Below are 15,137 nucleotides of genomic sequence, written 5' to 3' on the forward strand. Positions count from 1 at the left end.
GTTTACAGAGAGCTCTTGGATTGAAGGCGTGTGCTAGGGCTGAGGTACACCACAACAAGAAACAGGTTTTCCAATTCAAAATCTTGGGGTTCACAATGTGATAAAATATCCTGCAGTATTGACTTTCCATCAAGAAATCCATAATAGAATTAGAGTTTAGGACCAAGCCCGTGCTTTGGCATCCACAGTAGGCTAGGTGTGATCACCTTTCCTAAACACCAATTAGAGAGTTGCATAAGGTGAAAGGTTGGGAGTAAATATGTTGGGAAAGGAAATAAAGTACGTGGTGACTCCAGGCTCATCTTTGGAGTTTAGGAATGGGCTTTAGGTTTAAATAGTGGAAGAACTGGTGTAAGGGGCTAGGAGTATGCATGATAAGCAGTGTTGCTCAAGAGGCAATCCTGAAAGGGGACAAGCTGGTCTCTGGAGAGCAGTATTTCTGTTCCAGCTTGCACCCTGGTCAATGTGAATAACCGCTCTAAATTGGCGGGTGGTTTATCCTAGGAAGCTGTGCTTAGGACAATGACTGGAGCTCTCCAGACACCTTTTAAACTCTGGAGGAAGAGATTATAAAATATTTCTGGAGGATGCCCCAATGAAACTCTCTTTGTAGATTTCAGTTTTGAAGTGGAGTGAAAGAGATTAGGTGCCATCATCTTTTAGATAGATACTCCTTGATTATCAGGCCTACATGCAGAGGTAGGCTGGTGATGCACAGTAGGGAAACAGATGCAATGTGAAGGCAGAGGTATTAGGCTTTCATACTGCTCTTCCTTCTCTTGTGGGCCTAAGTCAGTTGCCAACAGGTATTTCTGTTGCTGTTTTGAGCCAGGGTCTCTCTATGTAGTCATGGCTGTTCTGGAACTCACTGTGTAGAACAGGCTAGCCTCAAACTCATGGGGATTTGCCTGTGTCTGCCTCCTAGTTTCTCTCATATCTTCTCCACCTCCCTACCTACTCAACTTTATGCCTTTTCCTCCCTGTAAAAATTAACAAAAACAATGGAGAAACACAAAGACAAACACTCAACCCCACCCATCCCAGTTTCTGTTTGTTCACATGTGCACCAGTCCTGTTGTTTATTGAGGACATTATTTCCTTGGAGTCATCCATCCTCTCTGGCTCGTACAATCTTTCTTATTTCTCTTCATCATAGGTCCTGAAACCCAAGGTGAAGGTTTGATGAAAAGGCATCCCATTTAGACTGAATGCTCCAAAATGCAAGTGTAGGTTTGAAGTGTCTGTTATAATGCAAGCCTGCTTGACTATTTTTAGAAGGTCAGCAGATGTTGGTACTTAGTTGATACTGAATAGGCGCCTAGATCCTTTTTTAAATCGACAGTTTAAAAATTATTTCTGACATATTATTCACGTTTTTATCTCTGTATTCAAAGTTTTAAGATATTCAGCTAAAACAGTAAGTTATATGTAGCAACCTTTAATATTATCTTTACATTTACAAATATGCTTACCGATTGTTGGGCAGGAATAAAAATAGAGGTGGCTTAATAAAGCTATGAATGAAAGATGGTTGCAATATTATTGTCCCAAGACTTTTTAAGCTGTGTGCTTACCCTGATAATTGTTAATTAACCTCATGTAGTGCTAAATACACAAGTAATTAACAAACTTATTTACACTAAGATCCACTACAGTTTTTATTAGTTTTTGCTCATGATTCTCAGTAATGAAACTAGATCAATCTTTACTTTCTTTTCTGGGAGCAAACTATGTACTTTTTTTTCCTGATGCTGTAGTCTTTGGTCATCACTAATAATGTACTATTGTTTTTTAGAAAGACACTATGGTCTTATAAACAATAGTCAGGCTCTTTGAGCTGCTTTTCTAATGATGCTGATTAGCTTTGGTCATATTCCCCCCCTCAATTTCTAGTCAAAAACTATTTGTTGTCATTTGACAACTGGCAAAGATTGCCAGTCAGCTGTGACTATGGCACTAACACACACAGGATTTAAACCATGACCTTGGCCTCATTATCATGTTGTCATAATCTACTGAGAAAAATAGCTACGGAACTCAATTCTCAAACCAAGAAGAAAAAAAAATCTGTCTCCAAGTGTAAATCAGGGTGCATCTGTGCCCTTTGAGCAATTCTATTGGCAGGTGTTTTAGATATTAATAAATGCAGGATATACTTCTGCAAGTCAAAGCATATCATGTCAGTTTTCTACCTAAAACCTCCCACAGCATAATGATTGTAAGACAAGTGTGGACTCTTCACTAAGACACGTAAGGTAGAACATAATCTGACCATCACCTATTTCTATACTACCTTTTGCTGTAATCCCGTGCTCTTCATACTCCAATAATTCTCTAGTATTTTAAGGCTGTTCATGCATTTGTTTAGCATACATTTACTGCGCTGCTCTAGGGTATCAGACACTTTCATGGGCCCTGGAGGAAAGTGGAAAAAAGTGCATTCCTCGCCATTAAAAGAGTTCATGGTTCACGTGAGGATAGACACAAGGATATGGTGAAGGCCTACTGTGACACATGCTATCTATGAACAGGATACGCCCCCTGGTGAGAGAGCCTGGGGCAAATAGATGGAAGGAGAAAAAGGCTGTGAATATGACAGACATACAACTGAAAAGTTAGGCCAAACCCAGAGGAAAGCGTTTTCTCAGACATCAGAGGGCAAGAAGATTGTCACGGAACAGAGGATGTGTCCACCAGCAGTAGGGAAGGACAGAGATGCTGCTGGGACCCGAATAAACGTTAGTTTCTTTGCATTCGTCTCCTCTTTTTTCAGATTGCCTTTTCATGTTCTCAAGTCCAATTCAAGCCAGTATTGATAAATCTTCACCTCAGAAAGCATCCACCTAGGAGTCATGTATTATTTTACGTGCTTGGGATACATTAATAAAATTCCTATTCACGTGCTTATATTTTAGTAGACAGAAGTATACAATCAATGATAAACTGAAGTAAAAGAACTTCAATTTACAGTGAGAATACAATCATCAGAGGGAAGCAAGTACACTGGAAAAGGGAAAGGAGGTCGGAATGATGGGGGTGTGGATCTGAAAAGGCTAGCTGAGTAAACATCTCAGTAAAAGGAAGGACAAGCGCAGGGAGGTACGGAGTACTAACCAGGTGTTGAGGCGCACTTGCTCGCAGAGCAGTTATGAGTTCAATTGGCACTGAACACTGTAGGGAGCCATCTCAATATTTTGACCCATGTGGAGTTGTGTGGTGCTTGTTCATTATCTGCCCATGTGGTACTGCGGATTGAATCCAGGGCTGCCATTCTGGCTGTTTTAGTTACTTTTCTGTTGCTGTAATAAAACACCATGACCAAGGCAACTTATAAAGGAATTTATTTGGGCTTGTGGTTCCAGAGCGGGTAACAATCACTGAGAAAGTACAATGGGGAGCAGCAGGCATGGTGTAGGAGCGGCAAACTAAGATAGTTTTTATTGAAAGCAGAGAGGAGAGAGAGAGAAACAGAGAGAGAGAGAGAGAGAGAGAGAGAGAGAGAGAGAGAGAGAGAAAGAACACAGTGGCCATAGGGTGATATAACAGTCTCAAAGCAGCCTCCAGTGATATACTCCCTCCAGCAAGGGGCCTCCCCAAACAGCACCACTAACTGGGGACCAAGCATTCAAATGTCTGAGCTTATGCCTCTTCAAAGTCTACTTCTGGTACCAATTTCTGTTTTACTTTGTGTCTTGGTTACTGTGATAAGAGTAACTGACCAAAAGTAACTTCCAAATGAATTTATTGATTTGTAGGTTACAGTGTATCACCAGGGAAGCCAAGGCAGGAACCTCAGGAACCAGGAGGCAGGGAGAAGCAGATATTATGGAGGAATGCTCCTTACTGGCTTGCTCCACTTGCTTTCTTATAAAACCCAGGATTACCTGCCCAGGAGTAGCATTTCCCATAATATACTGGGGCCTTCTGCATCAATCATAAATCAAGAAAACATGCCCTCACTTCTTACAGTCTGATTTGATGGAAGTAATTTCTTCCTTGAGATTCTCTTCCCAGGAGACCTGAGTTTGTCTCAAGTTGACAAAAACAAGAACATTAACAAGAACAAGTGTCCTACTACCAAGCGACACACAGAACCCAGGGTGCTTCTCATTATGTAGAGCTGCAAGACAGAATCGGCTATACCTGTTGGGACAAACTGTATAATAACAACCATCTATTTACAAGCAGTAGAGTAGAAATGATTGAGTCTTGTGAGGCATCCAGATTTCATAGCAGAAGACTAAGGCCTCAGTACATTATAAGATTGTGATTATTTTACAGTTTTATACTTCAGGTATGTCTCCTAATACTTACCTAGTAGATTATAAATAGTTCTTATCATTATGTAGAATGAAAGTTCCCAGACTCACAGGGGTTATAAACCTACAGAAACCCAAATTCAGTAGTAAATGACAGTTACTTCTAAAATTAAGCATTTTGAATCTACTACAAATGTGTTCACCTACTGAGAGATATGTCCAAGTGAAATAGAATTCCATACATGACAAAGTAAGATATGACTAATATTTCAGGTAAACACAAACTGGAACAAAACAGACATCTCTAAGATCCGTATTTTGGGAAATCCAAGCCTTGTGAGGATATTTGATTATGAACATAGCAATCTTATTTTAAATTGGGTGACTATTTTAAAAGTAGATCACCTAGGTGACAGCCCATTTTAAAGCTCTATATGATATACGTGCATATATATAGTCTCTCTGTATGATCTAAAAAGTGACAGACTTTCACTTTGTAAAGATACATGACTGGTACATGACTAATGACAGCTGATTTTGTGTACTTGCACTTCTAAGAATTTCCTTTAATAAAAATTCACTTGCAACAAAAGACAAAAACAAAACAACAAAAAAATAACAACAACAAAACGCCCAAACAACAGAAAATCCTAGTCTGCCCACAAATACTCCTGTAGGGATTGGCTGTGGTATATTCAGGTTCATGCCTACTGTGTCAAGTACTGGCACTGTCTTGTCCAGGGAGATAAAGAGAGATGTGTGTGTGTGTGTGTGTGTGTGTGTGTGTGTGTGTGTGTGTGTGTGTGTGTGTGTGTGTGCGCGCCCGCGCCCGCGCCCGTGCGTGTGCCTGGGTGTGGGCAGGGAAACACAGACCTTGGAGTACTGTGTGACTGGCAGAAATGATGTAGGGCCCAGAAGGTGATCGTCTGCTGCAAATGAACCCACATTTCCCCAATCTGAATAACTGCTTTCAAGCCCACATTTTATGTTTTTGAAATAACTATTTTAACCTCCGAATCTTCAGACTCAGCAGTGTTTGCGTATTCTGGTTTCGGATCCAGTTGTGATGATGCTGGCTGGGGTTTGCAGGATGGTATTTTTAAAAATGGAAACAGAAATAAAGTGAAACATTATTATTTATAGTTCTATCCTCTCATTTAAAGGAAAATTTACCTTGTTTTGGTGGTAGGTGTTTCCTAGGTGAAAGCTGTATTATGTATACCAACTGTCTGGTAACTGTTATGCGTGACATGAGCGTGTGTATAATAAAATCTAACATTTGAATTTTAGGAAAGTGAGTCAATTTTCTTTAAAATGTTTCCTTTCTTCAGTATTATCTTAGGATGTATGCCTGTCAACCTTGGCTAAAGGTTAGTTGTCTGGGGAACTTTCAAAATGTATCTATGACTAAGGTCTTAGTTCTAGAAACTGATTCATTTGCTCTAGGTTCAAGTATTTTTAAAAGTGACCCATATCATTTTCATGTGTTAGCTTTGAAAACCACACACGATAGTCTTCAATTAAACTAAGTTTCTAGAGTCTGGCTCCAGCTCTCTTATTTACCATATTTATAAGTCTTCTGATCTTGGTCTTCAATTTCCTATTGATGAGGTTGGATTCGAGATTTATAAAAAATTCTTTAACTGTAAAACACTTAAATCGATTGGACTAATATGATCTCATCTTGTTTGCAAAAACAGTGAAAGCTAATTTGGATTATGAATCCGGTTGAAAACAGGTGAAATGGTGGTAGCAGTGAACAGTAGTAACAATGATAATAGGAAACAAAACATAAGCAAACATTTCCACTTCTTTCCAGTTACAAAGCATGCGAGAAAAACAATATAGAAATTTCAGTTTAGAAATCACAAGGGACATGTAGTGCTGCTTTGTCTGTTCCCAGTTCTCTCAAATTGAGACTAGTCAGATGGTACCTGGGGAACAAAGGGAGGAGGGAGAGTGAGCTTACTACACATAAATATAATACAAACCCCGAAGGCTTTACTCACCAGCCTGTAATCTGGCCTTGTACTACTAGGCAGTGTGAGTGTGGAAGGCGTGGTAGGGGTGTGTACATACACACGCACGAACACTCTAACCTTGCTAACCGAAGCACCTGTCTAGTGCCAGGAAGAGGAAGGGGGGTGATCCGCATCGCCTCAGCAGGCTCGCCCCGCCCCCGGGGAGAGCTGTCTGGGCTGCGCCCGGCTTCTCCCTGTGCCCGCTCTGGAGGTGGCCGCCTCCCTCCTACTGGAGTCTGTTTTCTTCTGTTCTTTGACTGAGCCGGTCTCCAGGCTTCTAAATCAGGCTAACGCTCCAATCATCTCTCTTCTCTAGTGACCGGCAGAAGAGGGCCAAACTGCCGGATTCACCCGCAGCCCCGGGCAAACCGCCTCCAGCATCCTCTCTTCTGTACCTCTAAGTGCAGTCGGTACCGACAACCCAGTTTCCCAGAACTTCCGCACTCCCGCCCAGGTCCCCACTCTTCAGGTCACTCCTCGGGCTCTTCCCCGCTCCGAGTCCCCGGTCTTGACACCGCAGGGACACCCACCTGCTCCAGTCTTCCCTCGTCCAGGACCCCGCCCCAGACAGCTCGGGAGCGCCGGGTCCCTTAGGCTGCGGCTGGGAGTCTTCCCTTGGCTCCAGCTACCTGAGAACCTCCCGCCCCCACCGCCCACAGCCCCGCATCCCCGGGCGCCCGCTCTTTCGCTGTCCTACTCCTCACAGCTCCCCGCCCCGCCCAGCCGTGAGCAGGGTCCCGGGCGAGCGTCCGCCGAGCCCGGGCCTGTACGGTCGGCAGGCGACGCGGGCCGGGCGGGAAGAGCACGCGAGGCGGAGGTGGCGCGGGCGGTTGCACCAGGCGGCGGCGGCGCAGTGAGCGGGCCCGACGCGGCGACTCCGCGGACACTGGGGGCGGCGGCGGCGGGACCCCGGGCGGGCGCGTGATGAGGCGCGGCGGGCGGCCAGCCCCGCGGCGCGTGCGAGCTCACTTGGGTCCGGGCGTTGGCAGTCGCAGGCTGCGGGCCGGAAGACCGGCCGTCTCGGGCCGGGGTGGGGGCGGGGGTCCCCTGCCGCAGCCCGCGCCTCGTGGTTCCCGGAGGGGTCCATCCTCGCGACGTCCGGGAGCCTAGTGACGCGCCAGCCGGCGGGACAGCCGCGCTGCCGCCTCAGTTCCCTTGGCCGCTTTCGCCGCCTCCGGGCGCTCCGAGCGAGTTCCCGGGACTCCCCTGGGGGTCGGGCTCGCGGGCAGCGTTTCCCGCTCTGCCGCGCCGCGGCCGTACACTCGCGCCCCGGCCCGCGCGCCGCCTCCCTCCAGTCACCCCACCCTCAGCCGTCCCCGCCACCTTACTCCACCGCCCTCCCCCGCCGCTCCGCGCACTCCGCGTCGGGGCCTCCAGCTCCTCGCTCCCGCGAACCGCTCACTTGCCAGCCCTTCGCCCCCGGGAAGAAGAAACATTTCCCCGAGCGCACTCCTCAGCCCTCCCCCTCGCCCTCCCCTCCCCCTGCTTTCTTTCCTGGGGGAGGGGGGCTGTCGCCTCGGATTGAAGGCCATTGATTTGTATGTATTTGTCCCAGCCCCGGAGGCTGCCCCAGCCGCCCGCGCCCCAGCCGCCGCTGCCAGTGGAGTTGCCTCCCTGCTTCCCTAGGGTGGTTCGGCTCCACCAAACATGTCGGCTCCACTCGGGCCCCGGGGCCGCCCGGCTCCCACCCCGGCGGCCTCTCAGCCTCCTCCGCAGCCCGAGATGCCGGACCTCAGCCACCTCACGGAAGAGGAGAGGAAAATCATCCAGGCTGTCATGGATCGTCAGAAGAAAGAAGAGGAGAAGGAGCAGTCCGTGCTCAAGTAAGGACCGGGCTCCATCTTCCCGCCTCCCTCCCTGCCCTCCGCCCCCCTCGGCCGCTTCCCCGCGACCGCCCGCGCGCCCGGGATCGCCGCTTTTCCTCCCCGCCGGTGGCGCCGGGGCCACGAGGGCTGCGGCCCGCGGCCGCCAGGGTCGCTTTCTAGTTGTCAGCCGCGGGGGTGTGTGTCGAGGATGGAGGGCGCCGAGGCCGGCTGAGGTGACGGCGGCGAGCTCGGGGAGGCGGCACTTTCGCCGGCGCCCTCCTGCTTTCCCCGCGGGCCACTTCGGCTCCCGGGATAAGGTTGAACCCTGGCTCCTCGCGTCCCATTTCCTTTCCCGCCGCCCCCGCGCGGAGGCAGTGACTGGGGCAAGGAATCCAATATGGCCGTGCACAGGTGCTCCCGGGCCGGACCCGGGTGAAGGCGCCCAGGCCCGGGGTGCGGGCGCCACCCGGGTCGCTCGACCCGCGCCTGCGAGGGCCGGCTCTGTCCCCAGCCCCGGGAGGAGCTGAGCTGCCCACGGTCGCAGCGGACAGGAAGACGGCGGGGCGGGCGAGGGGGCCTAAGCGCGGTCGCGTCTCGGGTGGGTGTGCGGCCGCCGCCATCTTCCAGCCCCTCCCCCTCGGCGGGTGCTAACACCCTGCACTCTGCTGTTCTTCCTGTTTGCAACTAGTAAATCTGTAGGATCCCGAGGAGACTCCAGTTCCTACCATCGTCAGTTGGGGTTGCTCCCTGCCTTGTGAAGTTCTACTATGTTTGCTCCCAGTCTAGCCAGCGGGATTTTGGCTAGGGTGGGAGGCGTGAAAGTAGCACCCAGGCATCGGTTTAGAGGCGTTGTAACTTCAGCACCAGGGAACTGTCCAGAATGAGTTTCACTTTGCTTTGGGATTTCTGTAGCTGAGATTGTTTCTACAGGTTTACTTTTAAATGTTTTATGATTTTTGATATCTCAGTTACTTCGGGAAAGTCATCGTCTATATCCGTATCCCTTTAGTGTTTATCCAAGCCATTTTTTTCACATTTGCTTGAAATGAGTTACTCACTGTAAAAATTAACCTGTGTATGCCTAAAGAGGGGGCAGTTCTTTTGCATGTCAACAAATACACTTTCCCTTAATCTCTAAAGAAACACACAACTAAGAGCGTTGACTTCCTCCGTGAAAAGAAATAACATACTGACCTTCGTCACTCATTTTGAAAACAGGTTGTTGAATTCAGTTTTTTTTTCACAAATGAAAACATACCTTGTCTAGATTTTTTTCGCATTTTTAGTGAAGGTGATTTTACATAATCTGTGGTAACAAAATTATATCAAATAGATATATATCTTAGTAAAATATACAACTTCTCACAAAATAATAAAGGAACCAGAGAACAAATGTATTTCTGACATACTAACTGAAATTAAGAATTGCTTGAATACTAATTTTTAGGTTTGAATATTTACTAGGGAATTTTCTTATTTATGGACATAAGATATTAACAAAAAGTTAAGAAATTTAATCAGCTTAAATTACGGAATAATATAGTTTTAACTAAAGTTTTTAAGCATACTCTAACTTAGCTCAACTTTAATCTATATACCAATATGTGCTAAGATTTTGATCATTGTAATTTATATTCAGATATATAAATTTATACTTAATATAGTTGCTAAAAATCAGTGTTGCCAAAATGATGCTCAAATAAAATATGGCTTTGTTTCTTTGACCCACATATTTAAATGGAAATGGGTTTTTATTTATAGTAAACTAAATCATAGTGTTTATTGGCTAGGTAATTTATGTAGTTTTATTCACAGTTTGAATATATAAACATTTAAGTGAATATTTGAGTGCTGAACTACAAATTGCTCAAAAGGAACAGTGTATTTTATTGAATAGGTGTTATTAAAGGATTTTCCAGGTCAAGTATATGTGTATACATCTCCAGGTAAACCTACATACTTTGCAAATACACATGTTTGTACATTTATTTCACATTATTTAGGCAGACATAGTCTCTAAACATAGCTATATAATATGTGAAATCACATCAATGAGAAATATAGACTCAGATTTAAGTACTTATTCTCATAGTTTTAAATGTTCTATAGAATGCTTTTGACAAGGAAACTGAGAATAAACTTTATGGTAGTATCACAGTAACAAGAGCCACATCATTTGGAAAGTTTTGACCATTTATTAAATAATATGTTCCCAGTCTTGGGTGTTAAATAACAAATGTACTGTGTAGAAAAAATAATACTGATAGTTGTGACTACTCTTTGTCTTGAAAATTTAGGCCCATGTATGAGTTCCTGACTAAACTGTCTATCATTTAATTGAATGCTAGCATCTTTCCTGAGAGGTCATAGGCACAGAGGAGTAAACTAAAACTCAAATTCATATCTGCTACTTTTTAAGTATCACAATAAAATAATTTTGACGTGTGAAGAAATTGAAGACTGGATAAACAATATTTTGTGTGATCTGTGAGTTTCAGTATTCATACTAAATATTATGCAAGGTAAGATGTGTATACTCAAGGGCATCACAAGATGAAAGGCTGGAGTACAAGAGGAACATAGTAAACTTATAGTCCTATCTTCGTTTGAAAAGAAAAGACCAAGTCCCATTAATACTTAGTATGGGTAGCTAATACTAACATGCATATAATTCATGAATAAATGCATACGTTAAATGTTCATGCCTGAAATGTTGTCAGTAAGAAAGATGAGCCATCAAAACAGGTTGAGGCCACCACACTGAATTTTCTGTTAAGAGACTGAGTAATTAGAAATGATTTGTACTTTATTATCAGTGATGTCTTTAAGGCCCAGCTATGCATACATACCGAGGAAGTCTTCTGTCTATCAAGCAATACTATCTTACATGTGAATCTGGTTCTGCATTTTTCTAAGGATTTTATATGCACTAACCCCCTTGTTTATTACTAAGACAAAACAAAACAAAACAGCCCTTACATGAATTCCTTACATGAACTCCTTCCACAGTTTCAGTCCTGAGCCTTGAGGAGTCCCTGGTTATCTTGCTCATGGCATCCTTAACACATAATAGGTACCTAGGAAGTAATGTTGGGCTGAATTACTGTGCAAATGAGATAGTTCACTCATTCTGTGGAAAAAAGAGGAATCATTGTTTTGAAAAGAAAACTAGGGAATGTTGTATTTCCTTTGTCTTTTTTGTTTTTATTTTGGTCTGACTAAAAGTCAAGTAGAAAGGTAAATATGTATTGTGGTTTTATTATGCATGTCTTTTATACTAAGCGCTTTGAACACTTCTTCCTTCCCTTTCTCCCTATTTTATTTTTAAAATCTTCCTCCCTCTTTTTCTCCCTTTCTTTATTTGATAGTGTCTTTCTGTGTAGCCCAGGTTGACCTTAAATGATCCTTCTGCCTCTGCTTTTCCAATCCAAGTGCTAGGCTTACCAGTCATTGTGCTACCACACCTCGCTGTTTATGCTTTTCAGGAGTTGTCTGTTGTCTTTGTTCTCAGCCTGACTTTTCTATTGATGTTAAAAGGACAATGTGCTCCTCAAATAGAATGAAGCACATTCATGGCAGATTAAGTTAACAAGTACATATTGTATACATATATGAGTAGTTATAAATGTTTTATTGTATTTAGTTTAATTCATTTACTTATGTTTGAGACAGGGTAGTCCCTTGTAGCCCTGTCTTGCTTGGAATTTGATACATAGACCAGACTGGCCTAAAACTCCAGATCTACCTGCCCCTGCCACCCAAGTGCTGATATTAAAGGTATGTGCTACTATTCTTGGCTAAATTTTTTATTTTATTTTAGGACAGGGTCTTTCTACATAGCCCTGGCTGTCTTGGAACTGACTTTGTAGACCAGACAGGCCTCAAACTCACACAGATCTGATTGCCTCTGCCTACCGAGTGCTGGTATCATAGGTATGTGTGCCATCACACCTAGCTTAAATTTTTTAATAATGCAATTTTATAAGTGGTTTCTAAAGTTATTTTACAATTTTCTATTTAATAGATAATATATACTTTTGCTACAAAATATGTTTATCAACTTTTCTACCCATGTGCAATTATTGTTACTAGAATATTCATTCTATACACAATATAATTGAGGCACAAATATGTATGCTCGTGAAACTAGGTGTATTTATATATTACTGAACATACATGTATGCATGTTGGCATGCAAACATAAAAGTAAAGTATGTCCTGCATTTTGGGAAATGAATTCCACATTGGGTTAAGTGCCAGTATCTGTCCCATTTGCTGAATGTTTTGAAACTTCTTTAACTAATGGCATACTTTTAGATTCTTTGGTTGTTTCTGGTTTTCACTGGAGATGGTACTTTGATACACCGTTTTTAATGTGGAGACTGTATCTCTGGACTAAATAGAAAGAAATTGTTCTTTTAAAGAGTCAGTAAACTTCAATAAATACTACGAAAATAATTTTTTGTAGAGGAAGTATGTTTAAATCTCGTATACTGAGGAGACTTTCCTACTTCCTTGCCAAATCAGTGTGTGGTAAACTTGGTCAGAGCTTCAGTAATAAAATGCCATCGCAGATTTAACTTGCAGTTTTCTCATTATCAATGACTGTGAGAGCCTTTCCTGTTTGTTTAGGATCACTTGTATTTCCTTTACCGTGGCAATTTTTCTAATATTCATGTCTGCCTGTCTGCCCATTTGTCTATGTGTGTCTCTCTACCATAGCACACCAGAGAAACAGATCATAAAGACGGTTAAATAAAGATAACCATTTCACCATACATTGCCTTTGCCAAAGGTGAAAACCTTCAGTTTTTAAGGATTCAAATGTATTCTAACAGTTGCTTGGCACTTTATAAGAAAGTGTCTAGTGAAATTTTAATATATATTCTGTATTTTAAAGTAGAGGAACAATTTGTAGTGGTTTCCACTTGACAGTACATCTTAGTAAAGGGACAGTTACACTGTGTGAATAGAGAGAGTGGAGGCTAATGAGATGGACCAACTTAGTTGTTACTTGACCCTGACTGATTAAGAAGTGCCTTGATTTAACTTAACTCGTGCTTAAATGATTACGCTCTCTAACTTTTCTCATCTACACCTGGTGAGAACCAGGACTGATAATTATAGACTGAGTTTCCCAGAGTATGTAGTATGTAGTAGTAGTCATTTCTGTTAGCTGATTTTAGACCACACTCTTTAATTTTAATTTTAAGGCTTAAAATATTTTAGTAACTCTTCTAGGTGAATATTTCCTATTTTCTAAAAATTGAGAGACTCGTTTGTTTTTGTCTAGTAGAAAGTTAAACCATTTGGAGGAACTTTCAAATAAGCCTACGATTGTTGTAAGAGGTAAGAGCATAGGATTGAAGAGAGAGAACATGAGGACTTGCAGCCAGCTTTCTTAGCAATATTCATTTTTAGGGAGTCTGAAGACTAAGGGATAACAGTGAAAAGAATACCAAATACTGCTGCCAAGTGGATGTAAGTGACTGCTTTGTGAGGCCACTTTGTGATTAATTTCCATTATAGTATGGAACCCAGTGTGGCCTTATTTGTCTTACTCCTATTATACAGAAGGTCTGACTAGAATAGCGAATTCTGAAGCTTGGTTATTAGAACTTAGAATGCTCATCTTCAAATTGTTACTCAGAAAGCTCAGTCTGTGTATAATCGCATCTTCCTTATCCTTCTGATCTTACCTTCAAACATGTTTAGAGAGCTCTTCTCTGACCGTGGCTTTTAACCAGGTTTCCTTTTAAATTCTTATAGTATTTTCTACTTTTCTCTACTGTCTGTCTACTTTGCTAGATTATAAACTTTTTTTTTTCTTCTTTTTTTCGGAGCTGGGGACTGAACCCAGGGCCTTGCGCTTGCTAGGCAAGCGCTCTACCACTGAGCTAAATCCCCAACCCCAGATTATAAACTTTTATAGAGAAAACATTTTCATTTAGAGAATACTTAAATCTAATAATTAAAAAGGAAATTAAATCTAATAATTAAAAGGAAAAAGATAGCTTTGTAATAGTAAACTTATTTCTGAAATAAAATGTATGGTAAAAATTTATGCCCAATTTACTTGGAGACTAACATATATAATGCAGCTTGTATACTTATTTATTTGCACAATTGCAATTGTTTTAAAATTAAGCTTGGCTATTTTCACTAGAAAATAGAAGATTGTGATTATATATTATTTTAAAATGCAATCAACTTAGGAATTAAGGAATATTTTGATCTCAAAATTACTTTTTAATCATTAATAAGTGTATTTATGTGGCAGAGCAGAATAATAGGGGATAGGCAAATAATCTATAAACGAGATAATAGTTGTATTCCCAAGCCTTTAAAACTGTTAAATAGTTATTTATTTTCTATGCATGAATGTATGACTACTGGTACACATGTGTCACAGTACACATGTAGAGGCCAGAGAACTATTTTTGAGGGTTATTTTTTGCCACCTTATGAGTTTTGGGGAATGAGTTTAGGTCATCAGAGCTTCTTTGTACAAGTATTCTATTTGCTAGAAGTTTCTGTTTGAGCTTGAAGCAAAAAGATCATGAGTTTAAGGCCAGTCTCAATATGCAACCTAAGCTGGCCCTGAACTTAGGATCTTTTTGCTTCAACTTTAGGGATGCTGGGAGTGCTGACATAACAGGTGTTTACCACCATACTTGACTCACACAAACTGCATTGAGTAGAGAATTATTGAGTAGGAATGAACTGTTGCCTTTCACAGGCAAAGAGTCTAAGACTACCAATATTACATGAAGACATAATATAAAGTGCTGTGAAAAAATACAGGAAAGGTATTTTCAGTACATAATAACCATAGCAAAAACCATCCAGACTAATCTTAGAAGTAGTTTGTTGTTTCTGCCGTGTTGTTTCAAAGTACCTGTTTTTTCGTGTTAAGATACCTTGACGTTTCACTCCTAGACTCTAGTTGCTCCCAGACTAGCCACTCTCTTGTGACTCATGGAGTGAAGGGTTTCTGAGTGTTGAGACACTTTTAACAACCCTTAGGGAATTCACTGTAAGAGAAATGATGA

The 15,137-nt window shown here is 42.5% G+C and overlaps 1 protein-coding gene across 35 annotated transcripts in view; it reads left to right on the forward strand.

Moving 5' to 3' along the window:
* The first annotated feature begins 7,562 nt into the window (after window positions 1–7,562).
* Rims2 (regulating synaptic membrane exocytosis 2) overlaps window positions 7,563–15,137 on the forward strand; it is a 511,056-nt gene continuing 503,481 nt past the window's right edge. For 34 of the 35 annotated variants that reach the window (XM_039078274.2, XM_039078264.2, XM_063262877.1 and 31 more), the window contains exon 1: window positions 7,563–8,103. In XM_039078274.2, the coding sequence (XP_038934202.1) occupies window positions 7,821–8,103 (283 nt within the window). In that variant the 5' untranslated portion in view covers window positions 7,563–7,820. 35 annotated transcript variants of the gene reach the window in all.

The sequence above is a fragment of the Rattus norvegicus genome, chromosome 7 (assembly GCF_036323735.1).
Source record: "Rattus norvegicus strain BN/NHsdMcwi chromosome 7, GRCr8, whole genome shotgun sequence".
In the NCBI taxonomy this organism is placed as follows: Eukaryota; Metazoa; Chordata; class Mammalia; order Rodentia; family Muridae; genus Rattus; species Rattus norvegicus.